This window comes from Hypanus sabinus, chromosome 6 (assembly GCF_030144855.1).
Source record: "Hypanus sabinus isolate sHypSab1 chromosome 6, sHypSab1.hap1, whole genome shotgun sequence".
In the NCBI taxonomy this organism is placed as follows: Eukaryota; Metazoa; Chordata; class Chondrichthyes; order Myliobatiformes; family Dasyatidae; genus Hypanus; species Hypanus sabinus.
Genome location: NC_082711.1, coordinates 146,082,331 through 146,106,395, shown reverse-complemented (window position 1 = coordinate 146,106,395; position 24,065 = coordinate 146,082,331). Strand labels below are relative to the sequence as shown.

The 24,065-nt window shown below is 42.2% G+C and overlaps 1 protein-coding gene across 1 annotated transcript in view; it reads left to right on the top strand.

Annotated features, from left to right (window-relative positions):
• The window catches only part of LOC132395938 (E3 ubiquitin-protein ligase RNF43), a 210,906-nt gene extending 189,029 nt beyond the window's left edge, over nucleotides 1–21,877 (top strand). Inside the window, exons 4-9 of the mRNA XM_059973154.1 lie at nucleotides 8,062–8,199; nucleotides 12,587–12,688; nucleotides 13,734–13,904; nucleotides 15,377–15,479; nucleotides 16,939–18,507; nucleotides 20,424–21,877. Of these exons, the coding sequence (XP_059829137.1) occupies nucleotides 8,062–8,199; nucleotides 12,587–12,688; nucleotides 13,734–13,904; nucleotides 15,377–15,479; nucleotides 16,939–18,507; nucleotides 20,424–20,467 (2,127 nt within the window). The 3' untranslated portion in view covers nucleotides 20,468–21,877. The remainder of the gene's footprint in view (nucleotides 1–8,061; nucleotides 8,200–12,586; nucleotides 12,689–13,733; nucleotides 13,905–15,376; nucleotides 15,480–16,938; nucleotides 18,508–20,423) is intronic.
• Nucleotides 21,878–24,065: the final 2,188 nt, after the last annotated feature.

Below are 24,065 nucleotides of genomic sequence, written 5' to 3'. Positions count from 1 at the left end.
TAGTACAGTTCCAATATTCTAATCATGCAATGAAGAAATTCATGTGAATTAGGGTATGGCATTCAATGGGGGTAAAATTCAGAATCTGCCCTTTTCAATGGTCTTTACCTCATTTCTCTAGCCCACAGCCCAAACAAAATAAAACTGCCCCACTTGATGTACCTTCAGGCAGTCAGGTTTTGCCAGAGCTATAATGACATCTTAACTTTCCCCTTTTTTGATCATCATGCGTGACGTTGGATTTAAGAGGTAGCTGATTGACTATGGTCATTACCATATAACAAGAATGGTAAGAGCAGACCAAACAAAAAAGAAATTGTAGACAGTGTAATGTGGAGTATCTGAAATAATGGATTTATACCAGCACCAAGCCAATGTGGCTGTGGGGTGAAGAAGTTTTTTCCAAATGAAGCAACAAAACTGTCCAGGCTCCTTGAACATTTGAAGAGAATACACTCTGAAAAAGCAAACAAAAACTTGGCTTATTTTCAGTCACTTCGTAAAAACTCTCAGAAATGGAAAACACTTCAAAACTGCTTTGCCAGCACTTCACAACAAAACAGTGATGGTTTCTGTACTTCATACAACATCTCACTGCTCTTCGCTAAATCTGGAAAGCCCTGTACAATTGGAGAAGAGCTGAGTACAGTCTTGCATAAGTCAACAGACAAAATAATTAAAGTAATTCTGCTCAGTGATATCTCTGTTCAAAGATGAATAGGTGAAATATCTGAAAATATGGAAGGCACATTGTGGAACATACTTAGGACAAGTAAGTATGGATGCTGTGTAGTTGGATGAGTCAATGTTGCCAGGCAACAAATCTGTGCTTCTTGGTTATATCCACCTCATAAAAGATGAAAGCATAGTTCAGGAGTTGTTATTTGCAAGGGGACTTGAAACCCTTGCAAGGGAGAGTCAATATTTTGGGTTGTTGAGCAATTTTTCAAAGAGAAGGACATTCTACTCACTAGCATCTTTGCTTGTACAACAGATGGGACACCATCAATGACAGGACACCTCCATGGGGTTATTACTTTCCTGAAGTAAGCTGTACCTAATATATCTACCATTCCCTGTGTAATTCACAGACAACGTCTTGTCGCAAAAATCCTGTGATAAACTGCACAAATCATTATCATAGCGGTAAATAAAATCGAGTCCCATGCTCTAAAATCTCAACTATTTCAAGAGCTTTGTATTGAGAATGACAAGGACTTTGAATGCTTGCTGTTGTGCACTAAAGTCAGATGGCTATCGAAAGGAAACTGCCTGAAATGCTTTCATGAGCTTTTTGAAACTGTGATAAATTCTTTGAAGACTCAAATGCTGCATTCAGCAATCAGCTGAAGAATATCAGGCATGATGTGGCTTATTTGTCAGAATTACTTACAAAGCTTAATGAAGTCAATCTTCAATTAAGAAAAATTATGTGAATCTTATGAATGAGAAATCAGTGATCTCCCCATTTCTGTTCAAGTTAACCTTATAAAAGTGCAACATTGGCCATTGCAATCTTTTCCAATTTCCAAGTCTCTCTGAGATAGAAGGGAAAGAAAGAATACCAGATGATGATCTTCAAGTGTACTGTTCCCACCTGGGTGAGCTGCATAAAGACATGTCAGAGTCATTTCAGGATCCTCTCTCGATACAAATCCAGATGGGTAATAAATCCATTCCTAAACACGTGTAATGAGGAATTAACAGGAAGGATGGAGGAGGAACTGAGCTCCCTACAAAATGACTTTGAGCTGAAGGTCAAGGTGTTCTTTATTGCCTCTCCAACATATGTTTAATGGAGCACAGTTTCAGCGCAGTCACCCAGCTTCTTTCAAAGCAGTGAAACAGACTACAGGTTACTGAATGTGTGTATCTAAAATTCCCTGAGTGATATTCAGCTTGACATTGAGAAGCTGATATCACTGCACCAAGCTCATCCATCCATTAAAACGTGAAGAAGCACTGAATTAGTGAATAGTTGGACTACTAATGTACTGTTTAAAATTATTGATGAAAATTGTTTTTACTGTAATGAAGAATTTTATTTGTAGCTTTAAATAGCTTTAAATTCAATATTTTTTGCAATTATTTGTTACGTCTTTTGTTTTCACTGAGCATCGTAAATCAAAATTCATAGTTTTTATGTAAAGGCTGGAAAGGGAGAGGGGGACACTTGGGATTTGGTCTGGTAACCCAAAAAATTTTGGGAGCCACTGATCTTGAACAAGAGCAACAGGCCTGTAGGAAACACAGAGCTATACATTCACTATAGATGGATGTTGTTATTGTCCGGTCAAAATTCTGGCATTACCTAGCTAATATATAGGAGTACCTCTGACTCTATTAAAATGCCTACCACCATTTTGAGGTTAATTAAGAGGGAAAATTGTAGCAGCCCCCACATATCAAGAAAGAATAATATAACAAATTCAGAGTTTTCACATCTCTCTAAACAGAGAGGCATTTCTTCAACACTACACTGAACAGTTAGTTTGGATTATGGCCTCAGTTAAAGCAGGATAATTATAACTCATTGTATCCCTTTTTACTTCTCAACAAAAATGATCATCAAGTATTGAACCTTTTGGGCTATAGTAGGCTGTACATCTGTTGACAAGTAATACGTAATTTTCTTTGGTATATAATTTCTGCTCTCAGCTAGTTATTGCATAAGAAAGTTTAAACATGTTTTTCTTTGCTCTAAATGTTGTTCTGTAAAAGTAATAGGCCACAAAATGATATTCTTCAAGGACTAACCATCCTTTTACTCTTGAATATTGATATATGTACTTGAACAAACGGAAAGGAGGTTTCTTCAATTTGGTGAATTGAAATCATTAAGATGACTTTAGCCCAGTAATTCCCAGCGGGGGTAGTTACGGGTCCTAAGGGGGAGTTAGAGGGGAGGGGATGCTTTCAAGATTCTTGTGGGGGGGCGGTAAGCATTGCCCTAACTTAAGGCAGGTCCAAAATAAAGGATGAAGCACTGGAACCCAGGCAGAACCATAGCTCTCCAGGTGGTGAGCACTCATCATCACAACGAGTCTGAAGCTCAGCTTACACCTGCAGTTACTGAAGAAGGATTTTCAAATCGATTCAAGGATTTGAACAACCTGGAAATTCCGGACTGGGTAATTAACCCATTTCTTTGGAAGATGGAAGAACAAAAAGAGAGCTTGCAAGAAGACATTATCATAATTCAGAATGATGAAGAAACAAACATACATTTCATAAACGTCAGCTTTTGCAGTTGTCGGCTACACTGTCATATGACGTTTTGTGGTCTTTGCAGAAGAGCCAAACTGCTCTTCATTGCATTTCCATCCTCCTACCTTGTTGAAAGAGGCTTCAGTGCAGTGAACCACATACTCACCAAAAAGCAGAAACCACTTGGACATTGTTATGCATGGGGACTTAAAACTTTTGCTGTCACGACTTGAACCAGATATTTCAGCCCTTGCTAAAAACCGTCAAGCTCAAGGATCACATTGAACTCAAAGCCGATGTACAGCGAGGTACTGTATAAGCTAGGTTTAAGGACAAATAAAAATTTAAGGCAGAATCATTTTTCTCATGTTAGCATATAGTAGATATGTTTTTACACTATGGGGGCAGCGAAAAGTATATTATGCCTGAAGAGTATAAGAGTATAAAAGTATATTCTGGCAATTATGAAGGTGCTTTAGGGGACATTGGGCTAAAAAAGGCTGGAAAACACTGCTTTAGCCGAACAGGAGATTATGATTAGAAACGTAGAAAATAGGTGCAGGAGTAGGCCATTCGGCCCTTCGAGCCTGCACCGCCATTCAGTATGATCCTGGCTGATCATCCAACTCAGAACCCTGTACCTGCTTTCTCTCCGTACCCCCGATCCCTTTAGCCACAAGGGCCATATCTAACTTCCTCTTAAATTTAGCCAATGAACTGGCCTCAACTGTTTCCTGTGGCAGAGAATTCCACAGATTCACCACTCTCTGTGTGAAGAAGTTTCTCCTCATCTTGGTCCTAAAAAGCTTCCCCTTTATCCTTAAACTGTGACCCCTCGTTCTGGACTTCCCCAACATCAGGAACAATCTTCCTACATCTAGCCTGTCCAATCCCTTTAGAATTTTATACATTTCAATAAGATCCCCCCTCAATCTTCTAAATTCCAGCAAGTATAAGCCCAGTCAATCCAGTCTTTCTTCATATGAAAGTCCTGCCATCCCAGGAATCAATCTGGTGAACCTTCTTTGTACTCCCTCTATGGCAAGAATGTCTTTCCTCAGATTAGGGGACCAAAACTGCACACAATACTCCAGATGTGGTCTCACCAAGGCCTTGAACAACTGCAGTAGAACCTCCCTGCTCCTGTACTCGAATCCTCTTGCTATGAATGCCAACATACCATTCACCTTTTTCACCTCACATTTATCCACATTAAATTGCATCTGCCATGAATTTACCCACTCACCTAACTTATCCAAGTCATGCTCCATCCTCTTAGCATCCTCCTCACAGCCAACACCGCCGCCCAGCTTCGTGTCATCCGCAAACTTGGAGATGCTGCATTTAATTTCCTCGTCTAAATCATTAATATATAGTATAAACAACTGGGATCCCAGCACTTAGCCTTGCGGTACCCCACTAGTCACTGCCTGCCATTCTGAAAAGGTCCCGTTTACTCCCACTCTTTGCTTCCTGTCTGCCAACCAATTCTCTATCCACATCAATACCATACCCTCAATACCATGTGCTTTAAGTTTGCACACTAATCTCCTGTGTGGGAACTTGTCAAAAGCATTTTGAAAATCTAAATATACCACATCCACTGGTTCTCCCCTATCCACTCTACCGTTACATCCTCAAAAAATTCTGTAAGATTCGTCAGACATGATTTTCTTTTCACAAATCCATGCTGACTTTGTCCAATGATTTCACCACTTTCCAAATGTGCTGTTATCACATCTTTGATAACTGACCCTAGTATTTTCCCCACCACCAATGTCAGGCTAACCGGTCTATAATTCCCCAGTTTCTCTCTCCCTCCTTTTTTAAAAAGTGGGGTTATATTAGCCACCCTCCAATCCTCAGGAACTAATCCAGAACCTAAGGAGTTTTGAAAAATTATCACTAATGCATCCACTATTTCTTGGACTACTTCCTTAAGCACTCTGGGATGCAGACCATCTGGCCCTGGGGATTTATCTGCCTTTAATCCCTTCAATTTACCTAACACCACTTCCCTACTAACATGTATTTCCCTCAGTTCCTCCATCTCACTAGACCCTCGGTCCCTTACTATTTCCGGAAGATTATTTATGTCCTCCTTAGTGAAGACAGAACCAAAGTAGTTATTCAATTGGTCTACTATGTCCTCACTCCCCATGATCTATTCACCTGATCTGACTGTAAGGGAGCTACATTTATCTTAACCAATCTTTTTCTTTTCACATATCTATAAAAGCTTTTACAGTCAGTTTTTATGTTCTGTGCAGCTTTCTCTCATAATCTTTTTTCCCTTTGCTAATTAAGCCCTTTGTCCTCCTGTGCTGGACTCTGAATTTCTCCCAGTCCTTAGGTGTGCTGCTTTTTCTGGCTAATTTGTATGTTTCTTCTTTGGACTTGATACTATCCCTAATTTCCCTCGTCAGCCACGGGTGCACAACCTTCCCTGGTTTATTCTTTTGCCAAACTGGGATGAACAATTGTTGTAGTTCATCCACGCGATCTTTAAATGCTTGCCATTGCATATCCACTGTCAACCCTTTAAGTATCATTTGCCAGTCTATCTTAGCTAATTCACGTCTCATACCTTCAAAGTTACCCTTCTTTAAGTTCAGAACCTTTGTTTCTGAATTAACTATGTCACTCTCCATCTTAATGAAGAATTCCACCATATTATGGTCACTCTTACCCAAGCGGCCTCACACGACAAGATTGCTAATTCAAAGCAAACCACAACTTTGATTCAGAGATAGAAAATAAACAGGATTAGAATAATCATCTGTTCATCAAAAGAGATTTTGTTGAGGTTATTTGGCAATTTCTGGTGTGGCAAGGACAAAACAGACAAATAATTCATAAACAATTTAAATGTAACTATAATGTTCACAGTGGGCGTACAGTATAATTTTCTATAATAGAAAACTGATTTCTCCACCCAGGCTGAGAGTCGAAATGCTGGACGCTGCAGGCCATCTGGTTGATGGTAAATTTGGTACAAGCTATTCAGGCACATGACTTTCAGATGAGAAACTAAAATTAATCTGAATTCAGGACTTCAAGCTCCATCCAGAATCTGACATAAAAGGAAAAGCGACGGAAAGGAACAGCAGAGTTTCTTTTTAATGGCCAACAACACAGTCCTTTGTTTAAATTTAAATTATACATATCCTTTAATCTCCTCTGTCTCCAAGACCTTGTCTAACTCCTTTTAGCTTGGATCAAAGTCCTGATCTCCCAACTGATTTCCATATAGCAGTAGATCATTCAATCTATCATCTTTGTGCCAGCTCTCAAAGTATCTCACCAGTCTTAATCCCCACTTATTTCCTTGTAACCTGTTCTGTCTCGCATGCCCACAAATTCCCCCTCTCTATCCCAAATTTCTATCCTCTGCTGCAATTAGTAGCTTGGTAATTAAACTGGCTGGAGTATGTAAAGAACATTGACCAATTGGGTCTAATGAACTGTTTCTATAGATTCTATGTAATGACTGATTGCACTTTTCACTGTTGAGTATTAAATTCTGCACTGTTTTTGCTAATAGGATGTTTAAATACCGGTTCTGATACTTGAACCCTTCACTAAAATGGAGAAGTTTCCCAGGTCAATATTGTGAAACAAGTGAGTTAGGGCAATAGAACTAAAGAACCAACATGGTATTAAATTACTGATGAGTCATCTAAAGATATGGAAGCAGCTATGTGTTCAGTATGTTCTTTATGTCACTATCTCATGTTCTGGTTATTAATTGCTATTTATTTATATCTGCATTTGCACAGTTTGGTGTCTTCTGCACTCTATTTACCATTGATCCTGTTGTAGTTACTATTCTATAGATTTGTTGAGTATGCTCACAGGAAAATGAATCTCAGGGTTGTATGTGGTGACATATATGTACTATAGTACTGTAAGGTTTACTTTCAGCTTTAATATTGGAACAGGTCATCAGTGATGTACAGGGCTAAGGTCAGAGGTTTACAGTGGAAGCCAGAGAAATTACAAATAATGGGCAAAGGAAAATATCACATTAGTTTGGAAAATGTAGTGAATCTCTGTTGCGTACCTGCACCCTCAGTAAAACCAACATTGAAGATGACCCAGTTCCAGCTTGCATACATAAGGGTTTAATGCTGATTTCATTCCCCAGGTCCTCTGATTTCCATCTGCAGTCCAAAGATGTACCAGTTAGTAGGTTAATTGGTCATTGTAAATTGTCACATGATTAGGCTAGGACTAAATCGGGGTTTGTTGGGCAGTGCAGCTCGAAGGGCGGACTGTATCCACGTTTTATCTCAATAAATAAATGATCCCAATATTAAGAATGAATGGCCAAGATGAACAGAGAAATGCTGTGTAATAGTGTTAGTGATGAAATAACAAGTTGCCTATTGTGTAAGCATTGATTCTGTATATAGAAGCCAGTGACATTTATTTAAAATTAAACATTGGCCATGGTATACAGCTTCTCTTGTGCTGCCTCCCAAAATTTGCATCAACCAAATCCATTATGATGGAGCTTTACCTGTTTCATTCACAGGTAGTGCAATAGTTGTAACCTCTCCTGCTTTGTATTCTAAGCAAGATGAATAAATGAAGCTATATAATATAACTTTATTGCAATTGGAAATAAGTCTGTGCTTTTGTACCATATACACCTTACGAGCTCTGGTGCCTTTTTTGTTTCTGAATCCTTTTCAGGGGTAGTAAGAATTGCAAAGCCTGAGAAGGACCGCTATTCCTTGTTTGATGAGGTTCTCATGTGATATTGTGTAGCTGTAATTATTGTTGGTATTTGGAGCCATTCTTAAGCCCTCCAGTGAAATAATCCTTCATGTGACTTCTTCCTATTCATAGCTAAAACAGAATCCAGAAGAACTGTTGTCTCGTCCTGTTATCCTGATCCAAGGCCTGGATGCTGCCCAGCTGATGAATGTCATCAACACCAATGGTGAAGCAGTGGTCAGGATTCATGTTAAGAATGTTGAGGGTCGGGTAAGTCTTGTTTCAAAACCTAAACGCTGTAACTCCTTCAAAAAATGTTGTTAAAGCAGGAAGCTTGATGCATCTTCTAGTCTCCTCAAATAACAGTATTGCCCCCTTAGTCTCCTCTGTGGAGGATAACCTATTTTACAAGTAGGCATAAAAAGCATTTAGGGAATTTATTCAAAATTCATATTCAGCTGTTTTCACGGTGATCCCAAAGGTGGGCGGGAAAGGTGTACATGTGGGAATGAGGGGACGCTATATAACTTGATTAAAAGCTTTAACTGAAAGATTTGATTTTAAGCGTTTTGAGTCAAGTAATGGTTTTACAGAACTAATTATAGGACAACTGACATGTAGATGGACATTTCCTCTGGTCTCTGTACATGCGGTCTCAAAATAACTCCTTGTTAATTATGTTTTCAATAGAAAGTCTAAAAGCTAAATAAATCTGGAAGCGAGTTTAAGGTAGGAAATGCGACTGCACTTAAAGCTAAACAAAAACCCTTCTCTATTGAGCCTGCTGAGAGTGTTTCCTGAAATCCTATCCATTTATTGAGAAGAATAATGGTAGCTGCCTGAAAACAAGCTCCATGGGCTGCTAAGGTTCCAAATTTAGGACTGAACAAACCCATATCCCAAGTATTCACGGTGGCTTCTAGAGTTTCCAGCTTATAATGTGTTAAGTATAAACAGGCAGAGCTGTTAACATCATCTTTAGATGTGATCCATGTTAATTCATCAATCTCTCATCAAATCTTTTAAGAGAACCAAGATGTGTTGTAGCATTGATCATTGTGGACTGCTTTTAAGTGGATCATGTCTTCAGCTGCCAACAGTTCACCCAGTTCCTGGTCTGGTGGTATTTCTACTAGAAACACATGGATTAGGAGACCTCTTGTTCTCACAAGAATTCTAAAATGTTGTGAAATGTATTAAAAGTATGACTGGCCATTTTAATAATGATTAACCAGTATTGGGTGCAGAAATCTGTAAACGTCAAGCAAGTCTCCTTTCCAACAATCAGTCCCACTATCCCTCAGTGTCCGTCAATTCATCCTCTCAGAAAGAAATTTATTTTTCTCAAAAATGCCACCTCAATGACACTTCCACGGTAGCTTATATTTGAGCTTATATTCCCTTTTTCAGCAAAGTTGCCACTCCAATTTCTACTTGCGTTTTAAGCTTTCTGTGCTCCTTAAGTGGAATCCTTCTCAGTTCTCCATTTCTCCATGTAGAGCCTGTACAAACATATGTTATTCTTAATCTGGACCCCCGGTATGTAATCTATCCACCACCTTGAAAAATGCACCAGCAATTTTGACACTTCAGTCCATAATCTTTTTCATGGGGAATTGAACATAACTTTGAACCTTTTTATAGTTTAAATTTATAGATCCGCAGCTTGTGCCTCGTTCACTTGGCTGCAATTTCCTGCTGGTTATTGAAAGTTTGGATCCCTTGATGGAGCTTGTGCTGGTAGTTCGTTCCACACTCTCTTGACCCTCGTTTCCCTTAAACTTTTCACCTTACACCCTTAACCCATGACCTCTAGTTGTAGTGTCACTCAACCTCAGTGGAAAAAGCCTGCATGCGTTTACCCTTTCTATATTCTGTATACTTCTATCAAATCTCTTCTCAATCTTCTTCGTTTTAAGGTAACCTATTCAATCTTATAACTCCAGTCGTCCAGACACAACCAACAATGTTAAGTTAAAGTTAAAGTCTGTCCCGAGCCTTATAGGCTCATCAGGCCAGTGCTTATGCCGGTTTTCATGGTGACTGAGAGTACGAGACTCCCCTTCAGCCAGAGACAACTATCTACTACCACCCTCTGGGGAGAAGGCAAGAGATTGGGGCTGAGGAGAAAAATGGATCAGCCATGATAAGTTGGTGGAGAAGATTCATTGGGCCAAATGACATATCTTATGGTCTTACGGCTTCTCCCACAAAGTCAATATCTAATCCAGCTTATGTCCTCATCTTGAATGCCAAGCGACTGAAACTTCTTGACCAACCTCTCATGCGGGACCTTGTTAAATGCCTTGCTAAAGTCTGTGTAGACATCCACTGCCTTGTCTTCATCCACTTATCTGGTAACTTCCTTGAAAAACCCTATAAAATTGGATAGATGTGATATAATGCACATGAAGCCACACTGACTATCCTTAATCAGTCCATATCTATCCAAGTACTTATATATCCGGTCCCTGAGAATACTTTCCAATAACTTTTCCACTATTGATGTTAGGTTCATTGGACTATAATTTCCTGCTTTATGCTTAGAGCTTTTCTTAAACAGAGGAATAATATTGGCTAGCCTCCAATCCTCTGGTACCTCTCCTATTGGTAACAATGATTTAAATATCTCTGCTAGGGCCCCAGCAATTTCTGCACTTGCCCCCTCCCCCTGTAAGGTACATCTTGTTAGGCCCTGGGGACTTGTTCACCCTGATTCATCTCAAGACAGCAAACACCTCCTCCTCTTTAATATGTTAAGGTTCTGTGAAGCAGATGGCACTTTGCCTCACTTCTGTAGACTCTGTCTCCATCTCCTGAGTAAATACAGATGCAAAAAAATTATATAAGATCTTCCCGTATCTCTTTTGGCTTCAGTCATGGATTACCATTCTTATCTTCCAGTCCTTTTGGTCTTAATATATTAAAATCCCTTGGGATTCTCCATCATCTTGTCTGCTAAGGAACCTCATCCCTTCTGTTAGCCCTCCTGTTTTCTTTCTTAAGTGTTCTCTTGCATTTTTATACTCCATAAGTACCTTATTTGTTCCTGCCTGCCTATTCCTGCTATGCACCTCCTTTTTTTTCTTAACCCAGACCTCAGTATCTTTTGAAAACCAACATTCCCTACATTTGTTATTTTTACTTTTCATTCTGACAAACACATACAAGCTTTGTACTTTCAAATTTTCACTTTTGGCCTCCCACCTACCAAATGCATCTTTGCCAAAAAAACAGCCTGTCCCAATCCAGATAATTGCTGATACCATCAAAATTGGCCTTTCTACAATTTAGAATCTCAAACCACTGAACAATCCTATCTTTTTGCACACTTACTTTGAAACTAACGGCACTGTGATCACTCAGTACAAAGTGTTCCCCTACACCAACGTATGTCACCTGCCCTGTCTCATTCCCTAATAGCAGATCAAATATCGCACTCACTCTCGTTGGGTCTTCTATGTACTGAGTAAGGAAACTTTCATGAACATATTTGACAAACTCTATCCTATTTAGTTCTTTTACAGTATAGGATTCCCAGTCAATATCTGGAAATTTAAAATCACCTATTATAATAAGCTTGTGCTTCTTGCAACAGTCCTCAATCTCTCTACAAGTTTGTTCCTCTAAATCCCTTGGACTATTAACAATAATGTTTCGCAGAAACAAAGCCCTGATACAGTGGTCATCTTTTCCTAAAATATAACAAGGATGAAGTTGGCTGATAATTATTTCGAAGTTGAGCATTTTTCTTAATTTGCCCTCATTGTAATACACACAAAAATATAGTCACTTGTCCAATAATGTAAAATTACAAAGGTGTTATTCCTCAGAGAGCTACAAAACAATCACCTCAAAGTTCAAAGTAAATTTTATTATCGAAGTACATATATACAACTCTGAGAGTCAGTTTCTTGTGGGTATTCACAGCAAGTCTATAGAATAGTAACAAGAACAGGATCAATGAAAAATAAACTAAAGCGCAAAAGACAACAAAGTGTGCAAATGCAAATGTAAACAATTAGTAATAAATAACGAGAATATGAGATTAAGAAGTCCTTGAATGTGAGATCATTGATTGTGGGAACCAATTCCCCCTCCTGAAGGCAGCTTCAGAGACTGAGATTATAGGGCCATCAAGGGATGCGAGAGTTCGTGACGGCTCCACCATGTTCTGACAGTCAAAGCGAGCTTAGAAGGCATTGAGCTCGTCTGGAAGCGAAGCCCTGCTGTGTCCTATATCGCTTGATTTAACTTTATAAGTGGTAAAAACATTCAAGCCCTACCATAGCTGTTGAGAATCCTTTGTTGATTCAAGTTTCACTACCGTTCACATCAGATAGTGTTTACTGTCGTGTAATATCATGACAGGTAGTGTTTGCTGTCCTGCTGAGTTTCTCCACTGCCCAACCCCACTTCCCATCAATTTGTTTTACTTGGCTTTCCTCATCAAAGTAGCAGGAGTTTGCTGCTCTTAAGGTTTTGTTCATTACCGTAAAGTGGTGCAAATACAATTTCTGTGCAACCTACTTTGACGTCGTTCAGTAAGATGAGTCCAGGGATGATTTCTAGTGTAGTTGCCAGCTGTATGTTATGTTATTACATCAGAAGTATGGAAAGTTTTGTAATAATTGTTTGTTTTCTCTTCTCTCTACAGCCAGCCTACGACGTGGGAATCTTAATGACCCTGATTGTTGCTTTCTCAGTTGTTGTCATGATCCTGGCAGTGAGAATCAAGTGCAAGCAGAACCAAACGCGGGTGAGAGCAGCTCTGCATTGTAGTTGTCCTGACTAATAGTTTTCTTTGGATTTTCACCATTGTGTTTCTGTACTTAACATCCCTTGGGGTTTCTGTTCTGATGTTATCACCCTGACAAAGTCAGCTCGATCTTGGTGGGCCTGACATTAAAGGCATATGCAAATGAAGTCCCTGCAACTGCAACATGTTACAACTGTACAGTCCAAAATATGCAATAAACTATGTCAAGGCTCTGGATTTAGTAATCCCTGTTGGTGCTAGGAATATGGAAAACTGCTTAAGAATACTGCTTACTGTGGAATATGACCATGAGACCGCAGGTATCTGGAAAATTAGCTGGCATTTGAGTAAGCCAAACAATATTCCTATATGAGAAATGGGTCTTAAATCTGACCATGGTCGAATGGAACTAATTCTGGCACCTCCCCAATTGGAATCACTGTACTATCCACAGCCTTACATTTTACTGTCTAGATCTTATGCTCTGGACTTGCATTAGGCAAGTCTGTTGACATTTTGCCTAAACATAAATGTTTAACCAAGGATGCTGTCCATTATGGCAGAGAGGTTCAAGAAGGAGGATATCTTGGGGTCGCCTATGTGGTCATCCTCAAGACTGAAGCAGACAGTGGGACGGGGAGAGTATAGTGGAGTTATAACTGGGGACAAGTTGAGAGGAAGTGTTGTCAGGGTAGCTGTGGGAAGGAATTCTGGATTCATGTTGGATATTTGTCGGAGAATAAGAGGAGATCTAGAAAGAAGGTTGAAGTCAGAGATGTGAAGGTCAGAGTAGGGTGGATGTTGGCAGCGAAAGAATGAAATCTTTGAGTGTAGTAGTAAGTGTATTAGAAATGGAGTTGAGGTTTGAGGGGGTCAGAGGCAAAGTATGAAAGAAATCAGAACTGATTTTCCTAAACCACAAAATGCATAATGCTATCGCAGTTTGTTGTAGAGGATGCTTTCGTACCTAAGGCAGAGAATGAAAGGCTTAATATCTTCTGAAAACCTTTGCACACTAATTGTAAGTTACCTGCTCCCTTCCCAGAATTCCTTGCAGCAGCAGACGATCAACGCAATCAGCCGGCTGGCCACGCGCCGTTATCGATCGCGGTGCCGCCCTCTGGGTCACGAGCGTCAGAGCAGCCAGGACTCCCAGGCCAGCAGCATGTCCGAGCCCGTGTGCGCCATATGTCTGGAGGAGTTTGCCGATGGGCAGGTGAGGGGAATTGGCAGCAGCTTGCACTTTGTTTATGGGGACAGAAGTGTTCATGACTTCCCTGTAACCTGTTGCAGAGAGGGTGAATGATGATCTTGATTGCAAAAGGTTAGGGTGGTTTCACCAGCAACCAGTTTTACCCCAGACTGGTTCTGAGTTTTGCTTTTATTTTTCTGTTTCTGCACAGTTCAGCATAGTTTCAAGTTTTGTGTTGGCACTGTACAGACTAGTAAGTGTTAAATAGAGTCACACAGTGTGGAGCTGGACTTAGGTCCATACCAACCTAAGCTAATCCCATTTGCCCATATTTGGCCTATATCACTAACTCTCCTATCCATGTACCTGTCCAAATATCATTATTGGTCCCATCTCATCTACCTCTAGCAGCTCATTCTAGGTACCCAATGCCCTCTGCATGAAGTTGCCTGCGAACTCTCTTTTAACTCCTCCCCTCTCACCTTAAACCTATGCTTTCTAGTTTTGGGTTCCCTTTCCCTGGGACCAAGACTGTGTGCATTCTCCTAGTCTGCTCAGGGGTTTATACTCCTCTGTAAGGCTGATGGATTCAGGTGGAAGGTCCTGAGCTCACTCTTAAGCGATGGAAGAGATGTAGAGTTCTTCTGCTGGGCTGGGTTGAAGACTTAAGGCTGATTTATACTTATGCGTAGCAGCCTACGCCGTAGCCTTCGTAAGTGGCCTGCGCCGTTGTGAGCATTTATACCCGTGCATTGGTGTGTCTGTGTCGCTCTGCAATTCAAAACGCTAGTCGGCAGTGGGGTTTCTATGCCACTGTGTAGAGTTTCTTCGTGTACTTCAAACAATGGCAACTGAGCGCATCATGTTGGAGTTGAAGCAAATAAATGTTGAACAAGGGTTACTTTTTTTGAAATTACTGCAACTCAGAAAAGAGAGAAGACATCGGAGGAGATGGTATGTATGGCCATTGAACAGATTGAGGCAGAAGGAGGGTGAGTTTTCTGTGCTTGTCCGGTCACTGAGAGACATGGATGAGGAAATATTTTTGGATGTCGGCAGGTAGATTTGACGATTTAGTTCATCGTCTCCAACCATTTATTTTGCATCAGTGTACGCACAGTGTGCCTATAGACAGGAGGAAATGCGATGCTACCAAGCGGACCAATCACAGTTGCTGCGGTCTGCGTCGCCGCGATGCGCAGTTACATTTTTGGAGAGGTGCGCGGCAGGCTATGGCATAGGGTAGGGCGAAGGGTACAACATAGGTTACGTGGCAACGCCGTACCTATGGCATTCATTTGACACAGAAGTATAAATCAGCCTTTAGTAAATCCTTGGAGATCCCCTTTCTCTGATTATAGCTCCACCTGCTGCATGACATAAAAATACATAGTGCTTCAACTTAATGATATTGGCGTCATAATATGAAGTGTTTAAATGCTGTTGTCCCCACACTGAATGTTTGCTGATGTGTTGCTGTCAATTTTTCTTTGTAGGATCTACGGATCATATCATGTTTCCATGAATTTCACAAGGAATGTGTGGATCCTTGGCTGCTTCAACATCGCACCTGCCCCCTCTGCATGTACAACATCATTGGTAATTGTGGAATTGAAGTTCACATGTAGCTGGTGTAGGGAGAACTGAATATGTGGAGTTTTACACTGTTAAATACTGCGGTAAATTTCTAGAATTAAATAACCTGATTCCAATAGGCAAGTGGTATACCCCTCTCTGAAGACAGTGGCTTCTGACAGATGTGACTATCAACTACAGAGCATACTGAGTTTCCATTCTCCAGGGAGATCTTTACATTCTGAGCTATAATCAGGGAAGGTGTGTGATTCCAGCCTGCTGACCAATAGTGCAATATATAAGCCAAAGAGAAGATTTTTTTTTAACGAGCCCAGTAACCTTTACTAGTGTCCAATCTCTAGTGCCACTGCCACCGTCAGAACTTGGCCCTTTTTGGAATGGAATTGTAGAAAATGCATAAGCAGCAACACTTGTAGATGCTGCCTTTCTGAAATGCTCAGTGCACCTCCCTATCGCACTGGGGTATGAGACCTCTGGCTACCCTCACCTGGTTTACCCCCCCCCCCCCCTTCGAAGCAGTAAACTGGGGTGTGGCCACGATCATGTGCAGACATCTACCTGGAGCTGCAGGTGAGAGCCAAGTGTCCGGTAGAGGCCAAAGGTGAGCAAGCTGCCCCGGAATGGACACAACAAGCCCCTTGACCAGAGGTCCTACCCTTCCCTGGGCACTTCATACACTCTAAATACTTAATAATAAAAGCCAAATGACTTACAGATGTTGAGTGAAAATCAAAAAAAATACTGAAGATGCTGGAAATATAAAAATTTGGTTTGGGGCGTCAGAGTAGAATTCTGGCGTTTTCTGCTATTAAGTTTGTACTTTTCTGCCCATGTGTGCCTGAGTGTCCTCTGGATGCTCTGGTTTGCTCCCACTTCACCAGCACATACCGTTTGGAAGGTTAATTGGTCTTTATGAATTGTACAGTGATTAGGCTAGGGTTAAATTGGGTTGCTGGGAGGCACGGCACAGCTCGGATGGCCAGAAGGGCCTGTTCTGCACTCTAATTCTAAGTTAGAAAAAACAGAAAATGCTGGAAACACTCTCAGCAGATCAGGCAGCATCTGTGGAAAGGGAAACAGGGTTAATATTTCAGTTTGAATATTAAGTTTTTCAGCCTCGAAATGCCCCGAAAGTCCGCTCTTTCCACAGATGCTGCCTCAGTGCCTTCATCGTTTTGGGTTTTTAGACAGTCAATTGTGATTCATTGTATTCTGCGAAGTCCTGAAGAGGCCAAGTCCAGCCATCTGCTTTTACACGGACAATCTACACACGACATGTTCAGTTGCAATGGGAGGGGATGCCAGTTAGAGATCTGACCAGCGGTGGAGATTAAAGGCCTGATCTGATACTGCTCTCTGTGTAGTTGTATGCAGTCCTTAGAAAATTGGCAATGTGTTTGAAGGTCGAATGAAATGCCGGGTGTCACGTGACCCTAATGTTGCAATCTTCAATTGTTTTCAGAAGGAAGTTCAACTATAGCACAGCCAGAGGTTCATGAGCAAGCTACGCCTGGTGCTCAAGTAAACCAGCGAATCCACCTGTTCCGACGCTATCCTGGCCGCGCCCATCTTCACAGACCAATCACTGCCATTCCTTCCAGAGCACCTCATCTGAACAACCCCAGAACCCCAGGGATGCAGGCTCCCCCCTCCGGTCATTACATTGTTACGCCAGAAGTCTACCCCGTGGGGTTTAACACCATGAGGTACGTAGCCACCAGGCCACGGCATCCTCCGGCCCTGCACAGGTGCACCTATCGTCACGGCGAAGGCCAGGGAGCGTCCTACCGGCACCAGAGACCCTTCGTGGTGCGGAAAGGTCCGCCCTGGCTGGACAGGCCTCACCATGGACCGTTTCTTCATAAGCCCTGCAGGCAGCAGCAGCTTCCAATATGCAGCGCACCACTGTCCTCTCACAAGTCCAACTGTACCCCTTTACGCTCACAGCTCGCCGGCAGCCATGACAACCGCAGCCTCTCAGGGGACAGCTTTGGTATCAACCGGTCCGTGTGCAGCGGATACCTGGCAGACAGCCCCGGCAGCGACTCCAGCTCGGGTCCTTGCCACTACTCCTCGAGCGACTCCACGCTGGACTGCACAGACGTAAGCAACCGCTGCATTTATGGGAGCCAGTCAACTTTCCGCAGCTCACTGAGCAGCGAGTACGATCCGCTTGTGTACTGTGGGGCAAGTGAAGAGAGCGTAAAGGCTTCATCCTTTGAGGAGTCAAGGCCCTGGTCGGTGGACTCGGCCAGTGGTCCTCAGGACAACCAGGTACTTAATCACACCCACTACCACCATCACCGGCACCATCACTACAGCAAATCTCCCCCACGCCAGAAAGATGAGTATTGTAGGAGCGCGTCACGGAGCCAGGAAGGTGAGCTGCTGGAGGACTACGTGGGCGACTTCCAGCACTGCCAGCGCCAGGCGGACTTTCCCTGCCAGTCCCAGTGCAGCCCGCACCCTGCCCAGTGCCCCTGCTTGGAGCAGAGTTTGTTGCTTCCCCCAGGACTTTGCCTCCCCGAGCCCTCGCTGCAAAAAGTGGACGCAGAGAGGGACAAGAGCAAAGTGGCGTGCGCCAAACCCGACCCAGTGCCTTCAGAAGCTAAGTCGAACCAGAGCAGCAAGAGGAGGAGGAGGAGGAGGAAAAGCAGCTTCCAGGCGGAGCCTCCTGTAGTTTACTTCCATCAGGACTGTGATGCCCTGGAGGACTACAGGGTGCATGTTCACTATGGCAACAGTGGGAGCCCGTGCCACCCTCCAAGCATTCAGACGTCTGTGCCAATCCCTTTAGTTCTCAACAGTGGAGCCTCTGGTGAGTGGCATTTCCCATTCTGTGAGTGCCCGAACCCCCACTGTCAGCAGCCACTGCATCACGTTCACTCTGAGTCCATGTTGGCCGGCAAGCCGCACGTCAGCAACGTGGATCAAGGCCGCCCATTTCAAGACGGCTGTTGCAAAAGACACTGTGATACAGAACCAGTTCAAGACAAGTCCTTCTACTGCCAGACATTCCCCGACAACACAGGTGCGTAAGCAAGTCTGAAAATGTTTTTGAGGCCTGACTTTATTTTTGGTATTGCTGGTGGCAGCTGGAGGGGAGTTTTGCCCCTGAGTAACGCAGCATGTTCTCTGTGGAAAATCGGTGCTGGTGACCAGAGTGTCGTGAAGTGAGAAGGGAGTGGAAGGAGTTTGTTATTTAGGTGCCTGAGTTGAAGATCTGTCTTGCATCTGCTTCCCCAATTAGGCTTTATCCCCCTTTCGAAGCTGGTGGGATTTGTCGTTTATTGCAGCATGGCATCCGAGGGAGCCTTCCTTCAGCATATCGAAAGTCCATGTGAGGGAAATAGCGAAAGGTACCTATCCCCTGATGCTGTACTGCAGTTAGTTGCCTGGGAGGGGGGATGGGTGGAGGGGTGTTTTTCTGGGGAGCAGACAATGCCCTGGTTCCAAGGGTGTGTTGGGGCCACTGACACTGTCACTACCAGGTAAATATTGACATGGTGCAAATGATTAACTTATTAATCCCTGAAGACCTTGCCACTGCAGGCACCTAGGAATTTCCCAACACAACCCTGACATGTTGTTGTACGCATACACTGATGCAGTGTATCTAGATTTCAGATTTTCAGTCCGTTTGCTTTCAATCGGGATTAGCCCAGGGTTCCAGCACAGCGGAAGATTATATCCTTATTACAAATTTTACAATCATTCTGCGTATCCTTAAGGGTTCAGAACTATGGTTACACACTTAGCTGAATTTGCATGCCCTTTGATCAGGAGTGTTGTTTTGCCATCCAGTGTCAAGTTATATAACCCAGAGGTCATAACAGTATGGTTGTGTTTACCACAAAACCATTTGCTGTGTGTCTGAAAGATGGACTGATGAGCAGTCTAAATTGCCCATTTTTTTTCTCCTCTCTCAATGTGGTTCACTACTCAACCATTGATTCCGATCTTCCTCCTGATCCTCGTGGCAATAATCAGCTCATTCCCAATCCAAACACTGCCTTACCCCACTGCCCACACCTTGTAGATTGCTTCGAGCTCCAGCTTTGATCAGTGAATGAAACCAACCTATGTTTAAGTTTGCTAAGTACTACTGCCATTTGACATCTAGAGGTTTCGCAGTTCTGTTCATCTAACAATTTAGTACCAAACTAAAAACCCAACACAAAATTTAAAATATCTCTATTTCATAGGTAACAATATTTCAACTTGCCAATAATCCGTTCTCTAAAAATATATTGAGTCTTGTGAGTGCTTCACACAAATAAATGTGTTGACCTAATGGAGCAGTGCAGTTCCATGCAGTTGGCTTCTCTGCCAGTGAGGGGCAATGGCTCTGAGAAGAGGGAAATTTGGTGAATTGAGATGCTGAATTCACCATAGCAAAGCAGGCAATGTGCAGTTTTGTATATCCTCTAACAGTGGTGCTGGTTGGAATGGAGTACCCTCATCACTGAGCCTCGCCAGCTGAAGGCTGAGTAGCCAGCAGTAGGAGTGGTGGAAATGTTTTAACACACGAGAGCAAAATTGGAAAGGAAGTTTTAACATAGATCACTCAGTGAAAGAGATTAGGAAGCTGTGGTTTAGAATGTGTCACAATGCAAAATGTTACAAGAATGCAAACTGTTTAGGGAATGTTTAACTGTTGTATTTGGGGAGTTGTTACGTTGCCCTGAGTGTCTTCAACATTCTTATCTGAATACTTGGTGCTGACTCCGAATTGGAGGTAAATTCCCTTGAGGGTCTTCACAAAATAAACTTTAAACGTTTGACGACTACAGGTCCATTATGGATGGTTGAAAATTTGTTTCCCCTGGTATCATTGCTCAAGCACAAGTCCATGATGGTCTGGGCTCATTCCTTATTTATGTCACCTGTAATATATTACAGGTTTTCCAAATGTCTGATTGTTGTTTTTTCTTTCATTCCAACCAGGTACCAAATCAAGTGTGGAAGAAATTTGTGAGGAAGTCGTGTAACTGATGTGACAAAGAAAGCCACGGCAGGCAGGACCAAGGGGCAGAGGTGACAAGAGCATGGTACTGGCAAGATGAAGGGCAGGCATGGAGAAGCCGCGTATCTGCAGATGAGAGTGGAGACGTGCCTGAAGGATCTGTGTAGCTGGAGAATGAGGGCTGAGAAAGGCATGGAGACGCTGAGAAGCTGAGAATAAGAGTAGGACGGTCATGGAGAAAATGGGCTCCAGCTGGACGTGGGTGGGGACAAGTATGTAGTAGTCCTATACCAGACAGATGAGAGGGGGGACAAGTGGAGGACTTGCAGCAGGGGGAGGAAGTGGAATTGGTGCAGAAGTGTCTTGCCAGCAGAATGAAGGTGAGGATGTGTAGAGATGGTGGGGTGAGTTGAGGGGGCAACACGTGAAGAGACAGTGTGTATGGAAGGATGAGTGTAGGGCTTTGCATGAAGTTGTGTGATGTGCAGAGATAAGGGTGAGGACCTTTGAGTGGTATCAGTTCAGCTGGCGGGATGAGGGAGGGAATGCATCTTCAGAAGCCATATATCTGCCAGTATAAAGTGGGGACAAGAGTGGAGATGCCATGTAGTTGGTGGGTGGAGATGGGCACAGGCAAGGAGGAGCTGTGTAGCTGTGGGCCTAACACTGAGACTGGCAAGGATAAGCCACGTCCATGTCCGTGTGGTACGGGTGCAGGAGTGGATACGCCATGTAGCCGAGGGTATGATATGGGAGCAGATATGGAGAAGCTATAGAACTGGGAATATGAGGTGAGAACAGCCACAGATAGGCTGTGTAGCTGGCAGGAAAAGGCATGAGTGAGAAAAGCCTGTTGATTGATGGATTCAACTGGCAGAATGAGGGGCAGGTCCAGTGTAGCTGTCTAGCTACAAGGCCAAGACCAAGTAATTTCAAAAGTTTTAAAAATTCAATCCAGGACATGAATTTACAGAAGCATCGCTTCATGACATTGGTGCTTGTAATTTGTCATTAACCATCTACTTGAGGAATACAAGTTTAACTACAGCTGTCGAAGAGCCTTTGTCAAGGGACTCTTCCAGGTAGCCTTTATTTTCCAAAATAGTCTAACACCTGGCAGATTTATAGCACTTGTGACCAGACCCTGACTGTCAGATAGAAGCACTTAAAGACAAATGTAGCCTTGCAGGGCCTTGTATTTACAAGGACTCCACAGTATATTTTGGGTACTTTGTATTAAAAAAATCTTTTTAAAATGTTGTATTATATTTGTATAGAAAGTCATTGCATTATGATATGTTCTTAATATATTTATTTACTAATATATTTATCCTCTACCAGGGTGTGTAATGTAAAGTGCCTTACAAATGATCAGTGCTGTCACTAACCTGATGGTCTGGCCCTATTCAGATTATTCTCCAATAAATTATTTTCAATTACAAAGGTGGTTGAATTGTGTTTGTGTGTCATGTATCTGGTTGAGTTGCAAGATCCCTGAGTCAGTCGTTGATGCAGAATGGTAGTTATTTAGATTTTCACTGGTATCCCCATTGGATTATAAATTACTTAGTGGTATATAGATACTGTAACACTCAGGGATAAATGAGTTTATTGAGACTCTCAACAAATATTTTTAAAAACATTTTGTAATGATTGCCATCTCTGTGATGGGAGATGGTTGAGTCCAAAGGTGCTAATTGTGGATTCAGAGCTTATTGAGTGACACAACTGTTCAGATCCATTAATATCCTAAAATGAACCGTAGAAACAGTAATTGAAAGGTAAGCTGTTTGAAGACCCCCGCGTCTACCAGGCTTGCAGTCACATTGTTGATGTGATCAGTCTGATTAAGCTGCACGTGGTGACCCATGATAACATTGAGGGTAAGGTGCAGGTAGGCTGACATCACCAGGATGTACCAAGAACTACAAGGTAAGGAAGGTCGACTTGAAATACCACAGCTGTTGCCACTGAGCAGAGAAAGATTGTAATTTTTGAGTTACTCCATACCTTCCAGGTTCTGGATTCCATTTAGTCCTGATATGTTAATTATATTCATAGTGATACAGAATACCTGCTTTTTTGTCATCTGCCATTTCTTCCTGTTGAATTGAATTATATTAACAGTTCAAAATTAAAATATACTTTAGTCATTTAGTCTAATGTACTATCACTTTTTTGTGAACAGGAAAGAACTCCAATTCAGATAGATTGACTAATTTGGTGGTTTACAAATATTGACTAGGTTGAGTTGTGTATTTTATTTCTTTGCCATGTTACTAAATGTTTAATAGGTAGGTACTTCTGGTTGCAACATCACAATTTTATATGAAAATGATTCAAGCTACAAGATTTCAGGGAAGAAAATACTCAGTGTAATGGTGGTTCATATATATGGTACCAGAGAATGAAGACCTAAAATATTGTAAGGCATTGCTGCCCTGGCACGTAGGGAGACGGAGATATTATGTTGACATTTACAGGAATGGTATAACATGGAAAATAGAGGCTACAGAATTTAGATGTGTCTTTTTAACTAAGTATTCTTGAGTAGGAGTCATCGGTAGGCCTCTCACTCCTGGGTAACGCTATAAGTTGAAGTTTTATTCCAGATGGGAACACCAGTGCTGTACTGAAGGAATACTCTGCTATTATTGTCAACCTGTTCAGGGTGAGACCATAAATCAATCAGATGGAAATTAGAGATTCAATGGCACTTTCTAATCAGAACAAGGAAGCTCACCCTGTGCTGGGAAATATTGCTTTTCCATTAAAGCAAAAGACACTGGAACAAAATTAGGCCATTCGGCCCATTGGGTCTGCTTCACCATTCATTCATAGCCGATTTACTCTCTACCCCATTTTCCTGCCTTCTCTCCGTTACCTTTGATGCCCTGACTAATAACGAACCTCTCAAATTCTGTCTTAAATGTACACCATGGCTTGGCCTGCACAGCCATCTTTGGCAATTACTTCCACAGATTCACTGCCTCTGGCTAAATGAAGTTGTTCCTCATCTGTTTTAAGTGGATGCTCCTCTATTCTGAAGCTGTGCTCTCTGATCCTAGACTTCTCCACTGTAGGAAACATCCTCTCTACATCCACTGTTTTTCAATATTCGATAGGTTTCAATGAGATTCTGCCACCTCCCCCCCCCCCCCCCACCGCATAAACTCTAGTGGATACAGGCCCAAAGCCATCAAGTGCTTCTCACATGTTAACCTTTTCATTCCTGGGATCATTGGAATCATTCTTGTGAAGCTCCTCTCAACCATCTCTAATGACAGCACGTCTTAGATAAAAGTCCCAAAACTGCTCACAATACTCCAAGTATACTCTGACCAGTGCCTCAGCATTACATCCTTGCTTTTGTATTCTAGTCCTCTCAAAATTAATGCTAACATTGCATTTGTCTTGCTTACTACTGACTCAATCTGCAAGTTAACCTTTCGGGAATTATGCACAAGGACTCCCAAGACGTTTTGTACCTCTGATTTTCAATTTTTTTCCCCATTTAGAAAATAGCCCACACTTTTATCCCTTCTGCCAAAGTACATGACCTTGCACTCCCAACACTACATTCCAACTGTCACTTCTTTGCCCATTCTCCCAATCTAAGTCCT